The sequence below is a fragment of the Limulus polyphemus genome, unplaced genomic scaffold (assembly GCF_000517525.1).
Source record: "Limulus polyphemus unplaced genomic scaffold, Limulus_polyphemus-2.1.2 Scaffold172, whole genome shotgun sequence".
Taxonomy (NCBI): domain Eukaryota; kingdom Metazoa; phylum Arthropoda; class Merostomata; order Xiphosura; family Limulidae; genus Limulus; species Limulus polyphemus.
The window spans coordinates 888,221-899,355 of NW_013665782.1; the positions used below are offsets into that span (position 1 = coordinate 888,221).

Here is an 11,135-nt window from a genome sequence, read left to right on the forward strand (position 1 = left end):
CAATATAATAAAAATAATAAATATATATAAATATTTAATGTTATGAAATTTAAGCTATTTAGACTTAACGTTTGTGTCTTCGTGATATAATTTGTAGTCATTCTAGAACAAAAAAGGCATATTTATTTCCTAGTTTTTATGGTGGTTACAAGGTCAGTCAAATTGACCCAACCCATACAGAGATACAGTAGTGATAATAACAGATAAAATATAGTCTTTTCTAAAAAAAACATTTGATAATTATATTGAGGTTATAAAGATTTTGCTTGTGAAATTTGAAAGTGTTATGATGCATAAAAGTATTCTTAATCATAAAATCAAAATTTCATTGCATGTTGGATAGTCAACATTCTGAAAGAAAAACTTTCATGAGAAAATCTTTAATTAAAAAAATATTAATACTTAATTTAAAAACATGATATTTTATGTATGAAAACCTTGTTATGTTTACCAGTAATGTGCAAAATTTTGTAAAGATACGTGTACGTTATCAAAAGTCAATGTATAATTACTATCATGGATACTTTCATTGTTACGAGCTGAGTGGATCCCACCCAGCCATTAATGGTATGGTTAAATTATGTACAAATTAAACTGTTTATCCTTTTTGGTGGGGCTTTGATTAATGCTTTGAAATTTTTTTTCTTGATGTGCAACTTTGTTAACCTGTTGATTCTTTTTACATAAGTATTCTAATTAAGCTATAAATCATCTTAGAGATGTTATACTGTATTGATTCAATTTGTTTAGTGTTTTTTTTTCCAGATGAATTGTTAATGAAACTGAAAAATTAATATATTTTTTTAGATGACATGCTTATCAAACTATGGAACTGGGAGAAGCAGTGGGCATGTACTCAAGTGTTTGAAGGACACACCCACTATGTAATGGAGATAGTGATTAATCCAAAAGACAACAACACATTTGCCAGTGCATCATTGGATAGAACTGTGAAGGTCAGTCTGTTATGTTAACATATATTAGAATTATGTGAAGGTCAGTCTGTTATGTTAACATATATTAGAATTATGTAAAAGGTGAACCATTACTTGGATAGCATAGTGTAAGGATCTGAATATTAAGAGTGCAAAAAAAAAGATTTATATGAATACATTTGATTATGTGAATGATTAATTTGTTTCAACATTTTGTGATGTATACATATTTTTGTACTGTATGGTATTGACAGATCAACCTTGTATAATGCTATTTATTTTCATGTATATACATTTAGTAATGCTGATAACATAGTAGGTGACATAGTCATCTATGGTTTAAAAGTTTGCTAGAATTAGTAAGGACAGTGATTGGTTTTGCAAGAATTAGTAAGGACAGTGATTGGTTTCTGCAGAGTTAAAGTGTGGGAAAGATGCAAGTCTTTTAATGTTTCAATATTCAGTTTTCCACAATATGTGGATGATCTACGAACTGTAGGCATAAGAAAAATTAAGTGTGTCATTGTGTGTGTCTGGGAGAATAATACAGCTAGAAAACTACAATACATACGACTTTGGCAGACTTCCAGACACAACAACAAGATTTCTGAAAGCATAAGACTGTTAAGAGTTTAATGTCTATAGAGTCAATGAATTAGTTATACTGTTTAATGTCTATAGAGTCAATGAATTAGTTATACTGTTTAATGTCTACAGAGTCAATGAATTAGTTATACTGTTTAATGTCTATAGAGTCAATGAATTAGTTATACTGTTTAATGTCTATAGAGTCAATGAATTAGTTTTCCTAAACTAATCTTGTACCTTAAGACTATGTGCAGTTTCACATTTTTATTTAACAATTCAGTATATCTTTACAAAAGTGTGTATTGTTATGAAAGCAAAATTTACAAGTATGTTAATGATAAATTTCCAAATACAGTTGAGATCATCAACATTGATTATGCTTATAATTTAATTACTATAATTCCACAAGGTATTTGGACAAAAAGCTTTATGCTTGAAATCACCCTGTAAGGTATAAGTTTGAATTATGTTGCAGTACTGAGATGTGAAAAGAGATCTATGATATAGATAGGTAGACAAGGTTTAATATCAGTTTTTGGTTAAAAGAAATTATTGTTGCATAAAAAAAGTATTAGTTTTTTTTAGATCATCAATGAACCCTATGATGTTACAGGTTTGGCAGTTGGGTTCAAGCACTCCTAATTTTACTTTAGAAGGGCATGAGAAAGGAGTGAATTGTGTTGACTATTATCATGGTGGAGACAAGCCTTACCTAATATCTGGTGCAGATGATCGTTTGGTGAAGATATGGGATTACCAAGTGAGTAGTACTTGTTTGTGACGGAGAGCAAATATTCCATCAGTTTTCTGTAAAGTTTCCAAGTTCAGGGACAACCATATTGCATAACTTCTAGTTATCAATATTTAATACTAACAAGTATTACCAAGATATACATGCTTCAACTAGCCATTGGTGAATGAAACTTATGACTAGCAGTGGAAATTTTGAGTAATATTAAATGAGATAATTAGATGAGTATAGGCATTTAAATCTCTATTTTGCTTAAACTTATCATTATAAATACTAACATATGAGAATATTTAAAATAATTGATATCATATCTACAGCAGCAAGTAATTTGACGTTGATTAAGCTGAAACTATTTTCATGGTTATTATATTCCCATCTGAACTGTTAGATCAAAAGTGAAACATACATTTAGGTGTACTTTGATGTAATAGTTGCTATAATAGTAAATATACATTAAAATGTTCTTTTTAATGATGTAAAATACAAGTTTTCATCTTGCTAGTAACTGCCATTTGAAAGTGTCAAATGTAGTTGTAACAATGTTTTCTTTTCAACAGTGATTTGAATGCAACTAATTAATGATTTTGTATTTACTCTGATGTGCAGAATAAGACTTGTGTCCAGACATTGGAAGGTCATGCACAGAACATCTCTGCTGTGTCTTTCCATCCTGAACTTCCCATTATCATGACAGGTTCTGAAGATGGTAAGCTTTGTACAGTTCTGTCAGCAGAACATAACTTTTTAAATTTTTAATTCCAAAACAAACTTACCTCTTCTCACACTTACAGCTATTACTCAATTGAGAGGGTTTCTTCCTTTACCCATCTAAGCATTGGTTTTTTTTTTTTCTCACTTGCTCCAGTCTTTTATACCTCACTTAAATGCCCTTGACATTATTTGTCTTGTGACACTCTCCACATATGCCAATACGCTTTCTATCCTGGTACTGTATATAAACACCTTATTGAGATAATGTTATCATTTTTTCTCGACAAAGAGTCACTAACGGGTTTCCCAGTGCTACGATCGTTTGGAGATACTTTGAGCGTTCTCCGTGTTACCTTGTTGATTTTCTTAAAAAAAATTCCAATTGGCAAACCAATTTACAATATGAATTCCTGGATGATTATTTCCAGCATGGAGGCAAATCAGGTCTCTCCTATCCTACCTCTGATATCTAGTATTGCACAACAATTGAGGAGGGGGTCACACTTGGTTGAGATTGTCAGTGATCTTATTCATAGTGAGATTGATACATATATTTGGTTCTGTGGCATTTGTCTGGGGGGCTCTGAGGCTGCAATTCAAGGTGATTCTCTACATTCTGGAGATAATTTATATTCACTTTTTACTGTGCCTTCTTTTAGTCTGTTGGCTTTTCAGTCCCCCTGTGGGACAGTGGTGCGTTTACAGACTTGTAACACAGGGATCTGGGTTTCGATTCTCCATAGTGGACACAGTTATGCCTCATCAGCCAAGTGGAAGCATATTCTGACTCTCAAATAGTACATCTGCTCCTCGAATTTATGGGTTCTAAATAAAAGTTTGTAGTTAACCTTAGTAGATCGTTGTCCTATGGTGGGACAGGGTAAGTCTATGGACTTACAACTCTAAAATCCAAAGTTTTGTTTTCCATAGCCTACAATTTGTTGGAAGACTCTTAGGATCACCATCATCATTGATGACAAGCTGGAATCATTGTTAGTAAGCACATTGGTTCCATTGTCAGCATCTACTTTCATCCTTGTTGTCGTTGGTGTCTCAAATTTCATCGGCTCCTACAAGGGGTCGTAGTTCCACCTCTGTTTGAGGGTCTCAAACCCTGACATCAGCCCCTCGGTACATTGGTACCCAGAATAGATTCTGTCTATATTCACAGGTTCTGCTGCTCAGTCGGATCACTGCCACCAACATTGGTGATTATTGTATGAATTTGGGGTCTTTAGAGGCTCGGCTCCAAAAATTTTTGGATGTGTGATAACCTTAACTACGGATCCAGGAACACTACAAATTCTTGAGTCAGGATTGTCATTCAGTTCACATCTTCAACCACTATTATCCACCCTACCTATAGGGTTCCATTTCACTTTGATCCTTAGGATTTGGAACATAGTTTCAGAGCTGTCAGAGTTTGTGTTTGTCTGGGGATAGTAAGAGAGTCGTGCTAGTCCTTCCGGGATTTTATTTCCATCAGTTGTTGGGCCTAAGAAGACACGAAATTGGTGGCCAGTCATTGATTTTTATCCTCTATATCAATGCCTAAATTCTCCAAAGTTCACAAATTACTCATTCCTCAATCTGAGTTGACATTTTTACTAGGATTGTGGATGTCCAAGTTTGTTTTAGTCAGCTCCTATTTGCACATTGCTATAGTGGTGGTGTCCCACCACTATCAGCATTTTCTATACACAAAGGTTCAGGGTTTTTACCTTTGGATTAGCATTGGTGTCACATGGGTTCTGCCGAATCATACAAGTTTTTTCTCATCACCTCCATTCCATAGCACTGTGCACACACTATTCCATAGACAACTGGTTACTGCTGGCATTGTCTCATCAATTGTCAGAACATCACATCCTGATTCTACTTTCAAAAACAGTCAGGGCAGGCTTCATTCTCAGAGCTGACACATCTATTCTTGCTCCAATTCAATATATCATCAGTCTGGGTATTTTTTGTCATGACGTCTCTCAATTAGGCTCAGCTGACTCTCATCCAGCTCCATGCTATGGAACAGGAAGCCCAACTTTTACTCCCTTCTTCTCTCACTGCATAGATGGTTCTTTCTCTTCTAGGAATGTGGGCATCACTCAAATCCCTCGTGCCTTTACGGTGAGAGCACAAAAGATCCTTTTAATGGTTTTTGTGCAACCAAGGGATCATAAACATTGATTCACTGCATTCTCCAGTTTCTTTAGTCAGAATCATTCTTTGATCTTGAGGGGATGTTAAGTTGGGACAATACTAAGATATGGGTTCCTCTGCTGCTACCTCATCCAGAGTTCCATCTCTTCACAAATGTCTTGCTTCAGCAATGGGGTGCTTATGCTAACAATCAGTAATTCCAGGGTCTATGAACGTATGGTGAGGCATTCCTGCACAATGTTTCAGCTCTTTTTTGCTCATTAACTCTTTCAACACGAGGTCGGTCAATTTGGCCAAGTCACATGACCTTTGTACTCGTTTAAAGTCTTTATAAATTTAATACTTGTAACTCTCAATATATATTGGATATATCTTCACAAAATTTGGCAGTCTTTCAGTTAATATTACAAGTCTTTCACATACAAAAAGTCATATTTCTTAGTGAAGTATTTTTAATGAAATAAAATAAAGATTTGTCCACAAATATATTGAGTATTTGTTTTGAATAGTCAGTGTGCAAAGTAATTTTCATGTTAAAATTAAAAATAGTTTTCTTCATCCCAAAAACCTCAAATTACCTTTGTGTAATCCCTAAAACCTCCTAAATGCATTTCAAACGTTTTTTTTTCACTAAATCCTTATAGTTTATATGTTATTTTACCCTATCTCAAAATGGGATCGGTCACATCGACCGACCGTGTAACCACTAGTTAAAAGGCAATGCCTCATAGTCTGGGCTTATTAAGGGTACAGGCTTCAGGCTTTATTCTGACAATTCCATGGTGGTGTCTTGTGCTACTCATTGAGGAAGCACTAGATCCAAGGATCAATTTTTTCGAATCTTAGACTTCCTTTCTTGGAACCACTCCTGTCATATCACCCTACTAGTTTGCCATGTTCCACAGGTTCTGACTGCAGTAACAGATCAATTGTCTCAACCCAAACAGATTCACCCCACAGAATAGATGCTGCATTACAAGCTTCTGTTGCATCGGCTCTCGTTTTGCAACTCTGATTGGTGGGTTGACCTCTCATTGGAACACCCAACTACTAGCAACTTTATCTTCAGTACCTCATCTTCGAGCTTTGGCACTGGATGCATTCTGTCAGAATGGGACAGGATTACAACTCCAGGCCTTCCCTTCAATTCATATGTAACCCAAGGTACTAACTATGATTTATTCCAACCCATTGTCAGTTCCTGTTGATAGCACCAGATTGGCAACTACACCCTGGTTTCTCCTTCTGTGGTACCTTCAGCAGTGTCCATCTCTTCCACTTTTTCTTAGGCCATATTCTTTGTGTCCCCAATACTTTCTGGCTAACAAGAAGCTCAATTTTCAAACATAGATGTTATACACTCTTTCACATGGCATGAGGGTTTAATTTCTGTCTCAGTCTTTGATTAGTTCTGTGATGGACATTTCTCAATGGAAATGACACACATATCAGCAATGATGTATTGAGAGGAGGTTGAACCCACTTCATTCAGAAGTGCCAGCCATAACTTGTTTTTGACCTGGCTCTTTGGCAAAGGTTTTTGCATTTTCCACAATCACCCTGTATAAGGCAGCCTGATGAATTGCAGATCGACACTTGTGACAAAATATTCTTTGTGTCCTCAATACTTTCTGGATTCCTTAAGTTGCTTTGGGTCCTTTGTCTCAAATGAACATTCCAGTTACCTAACTGGTATATTAAGGTTACATTATATGCCCTTTCTCAACACTTGTTTGTGACCTGATTCTCATATGCCATGTATCACCATTTCCTGAAAGTTTATTTTCTGTTGCTGCTGCTGCTCTACAGACATTGTCAGTTGGGGTGGTTTGTGCTCTTTTTCCACAAACTGCTATAACATTCTACCTACTCCCTCATACCATTTCTTTTTACACACTTTCAGACAGGGAAGGGTATAAATCCTTTTCACTGATTCATCTTATCATTATTTCTCACTTCTATGACCAATCAGATTTCAATTGTTGTCATGTTCAATGAGGGGCTTGAAGGTTTTGTTGCCCATGCAAATGCCTTTAGAGATGTTGTACAATGATTTTTATTCTGGGCTTTAATTGAAGGCAAGGGATCTTCTGCGAGTCACATCTAATCAGATTTGTCACATTTCTATGTTCTTAGCAGCCCGATTGAATTGTCCGTTGGAGAACATTGTGTAGACTAGTATATGGACTTCCCCCAATACTTTTATCTCACATTATTTGCATGATCTGGCAATATCTTCATCTGCCGATTTTTTTGCCTACCCACTGTAACAATCTTAACCACTTCCGCTAGATTATACAGACTGGTGAATATTTTTGTTGCTACCTTTCAGGGTCCTCTACCTCATTTTCACAGGTGTGCTTTTATGAAACCATTTCCACACAAGAAAACACTAATTCAATATACTTTATCTAGGTTGCAAAAAACTGTAGAAATGAGGTGTTCCGTAAGACCACCTAGAAGCTTACCGTGTGGTAATTCTGTACTATGCTGGACTGCTGCTCATGGACTATCATGAGTAAAGCATAAGGGGACCCTGCCCATCTCTGTTGATCATTGGATTGAATAAATCGTGATTGGTTTGCTTTTAAAAATTTAGGGAACTCTGTTCATCTATTGCACTGTTCCTCAGGACTCCCCCAATGCGCATTACCCTCCAGATTCTAGTGGTGGAGCTAGGGAGTCCTTACCACACCCAGTTTTCAGTCACTGGGGTGGTGGACAGAGGCTTTTCCTCCAGTGTTAGAGTGAATTCCTCCACTCTTGGAGAAGAGGGCAAAGTTGTGGGCCTCTCCTGCGCAGGTCCCTGGATGTTTTATCCAGATGTTGGTAGGAGTGGCACCAGCCTACGCAGGAGCCTACTCATAATACCAGTTAAGATTTGACACTTGGCAATCCGGTTGGGTGGAATGTGGGCCTTCTTTTTGATCAATATTGGTTCAGTACATTTATCATGGTAGAGGGTCCATTGTCTCCTCATAATTCTGAATGCAAAATGGTCCCATCCCATTCAACATCCTCCCCATAATTCTGGGGGCAAGTGGAAGTTCCCTTGCCATTGGGGAGTGTGGATGAGTGTTCATAATTCCACACCGGATGAGCACTGTTTCATCAGTTTGAGTAAGGCATACACGATCCCATCATTCCAAGCCTAGGGTGTTGCTTTTTGGACTTCTTCAGGTTGAGGAGAAGGTTTGTCCACTTCAGTGTTGCATATGGCCCTATAATTCCAACTCTTAGCAGTGGAACCTCAGCTATCGGGTTGGAGCCTGGCCAATAGTAAAATTCCACCCACAATACATGAATTAAGTTCCAGGTGAAGAGCTTACCTGTTCTGGATGTGGTGCGGTTCCCCCACTAGTGTGCCAATCTTCTATTGACACACCCATGATCTATGCAGACACTTTCTGTATGGATAATGTCCTCACAGTCCCTTCCACCTAATCAATGTGGGATTCTAGCTGTAAGTGTGAATGGGGGTAAGTATGTTTTGGAAGTTAACATTTTCCTAAATTGAAAATGTATTTCCAGTAATACCTCCACTGACACTCTCCCACTCTTCCTCCCCACTAAGTGCCAGTGTTAGAGACTGAGTCCCCACTAAGTGCCACTGTTAGAGACTGAGTCCCCACTAAGTGCCAGTGTTAGAGACTGAGATTGAGTCACTCTTGAAAAAGTGATAACATTTTCTGAATGAGGTGTTTATATACAGTACCAAGACAGAGCGTGCGTTGACATAGGTGAAGAGAATTGAATAAAGATGTTTTTTATAGACTGAAAATATGATTTGTTTTGAATATTCAGGGATGTGCAAAAATTCTTTATGAAGTGTTGGTATTGAAAACAATGATTTAAATGTTGCTGGATATGCCATATCATCACATACTGATGTATTTGAACACTGAGTCACTAATCATCTTTACAGATTTATTATGAAACACACACACATCCATAAAACCATTAACAAATACAAATATTTTCAATCAATAAAAAGTTTACTGAAAATTTTTCTTAGTGGCAGTTGCATTAAAAGTAGTGAAGAATCGTATTGTTCCTCCAATCAGTAAACATTTTTGTGTATAGAAACAAAACTTCTTTTGACATTGACCAGCATATTGTTCCTAGCAGCATGCATACATTTGGTATAAACATGATGTAAAAATAAGTTTTAAAACTAAAAATGGGCCTTCCGCTGTAAAAATATAATAATCTTAGTCAAATTCTTCAAAGTATACAAATTTTATAACATTTTTATATGTAGTTGTAAAATTTGTTGTATTTATGTGAAACTCAAAAGCTGTTTACTTTGTTGAACAGAAACAGTTATGACATTATTGTCAAGAAAATCTTTCAGTATTTTTGTTAGTGACCACTGCTGATTAAAAGGTTAACCATCATTTGTTTGTACTGTATTGATCATAAGATGTTATACATGTGTGTTGACTTTTCAATTTAAAATGAAAACATCAAGCTTATCATATTTAGGTACTGTCCGTATCTGGCATGCAAACACCTATCGCTTGGAGAGCACGCTGAACTATGGATTAGAAAGAGTCTGGACCATTTCTTGTCTTCAAGGTTCCAACAATGTTGCTTTAGGCTATGATGAGGGTAGCATTATTATAAAGGTAATTACTATGATTTGATTTTAACAATGGTTATATTTTTAAGTATAATTTTTTTTTCGGTTGCACATTTTCATTCATTGTGTGTATGTGTATATATATATACTACTTGACAAGTAAGTGTTTAAACTACTGTATAGACTTGTGATATAATTTAAGAGTTTTATTTATGTACTGTGGTAGGAGATTTTGCTATTTTCTTTAATAAGTATGTCGGTAAATATGTGTAAATATGGTACTCCAATTAAAAATTACTCAATTGATACTTGAAACTGTCAGTACTTGGTGAAACTTTATAATTATAGAATTGAGAAAAAACAAAGACAATTGTACATTTCACAAATATTAGGTTGTCAAGAAATTTTTTTTTAAATGAAAAAACCAGAACAACTTGTATATCAAAACAAAACATTTATTATATGGAATATTCCATTCTTATTGATGATGCTTTTACATCTCACAATAAGGGTGTTAATGCTCTGATTAAAGAAATCACTTGTCCTCTTTAACACCTTCCACATTTGCATGCATTTTCCCATTGAGATGGTGTTGCAGCAAATGATAAAGATGATAATCTGATGGTGCCATATCTGGATAATATGGTGGGTGGGGGAGAACTTTCCAACCCAACTCTATAATTTTGTGTTGCATTAAACGTGCCACATGTGGATGTCATTGTTGTGGAGAAGAACACCTTTCTGATTGACGAGTGAAGGGCATTTCTGATGAAGGGTTTGATTTAAATGTTCCACTTGCTGACTTTAGATCTCTGCATTGACAGTTCGCTGTGGATTGAAGAGTTTGAAATGAATTACTCCTCTGATGTTCCACCAAGAGCAAAGCATCACTTTCTACGGACGGAGTCCAGGGTTTGGAGTCGGAAGTGTTTTTGGTCTAGAACTGAGCCATTGATTTTGCCATTTCATATTCGCATAGAGAATCCATTTTTCATTACCGGTGACAATTCTTTCCAAAAATGATTCACGCACATTGTGCGCCAGAAGAGACAAAGCAACATTCACACTTCAGAAATAATGATCATCGACGAGTTTGTGAAGCACCCAAACACCTTCTTTATGGAGTTTTCCCATATTCCTTAGATGTTTATGTATTGTTTCATGAGAGACATGCAATTTCATGGCCATTTCACGAGTGTGTTCCCTTGGGTTAGACTCAACAAGCGTCTTCAGAGCATCAATATCAATTCCAACACGTCGGCCCCTGCCATCAAAGTTTTTAAGGCTAAAGTCACCTGAACGAAATTTTCTGAACCATTGTTGTGACTTATGAACGTTCAAAACATTTCCATAAACTTCTTTGGTATTCTTTGTGGCTGCAGAGGCGTTGTTTTCCTCCTTGTAATCAAAC

At 36.1% G+C, this 11,135-nt stretch overlaps 1 protein-coding gene across 1 annotated transcript in view; it reads left to right on the forward strand.

The window, feature by feature from the left end:
* The window catches only part of LOC106478013 (coatomer subunit beta'), a 51,902-nt gene that overhangs the window by 17,260 nt on the left and 23,507 nt on the right, over positions 1–11,135 (forward strand). The window contains exons 5-8 of the mRNA XM_013938516.2: positions 808–956; positions 2,137–2,283; positions 2,881–2,980; positions 9,628–9,770. Coding sequence (XP_013793970.2) covers positions 808–956; positions 2,137–2,283; positions 2,881–2,980; positions 9,628–9,770 — 539 coding nt within the window. The remainder of the gene's footprint in view (positions 1–807; positions 957–2,136; positions 2,284–2,880; positions 2,981–9,627; positions 9,771–11,135) is intronic.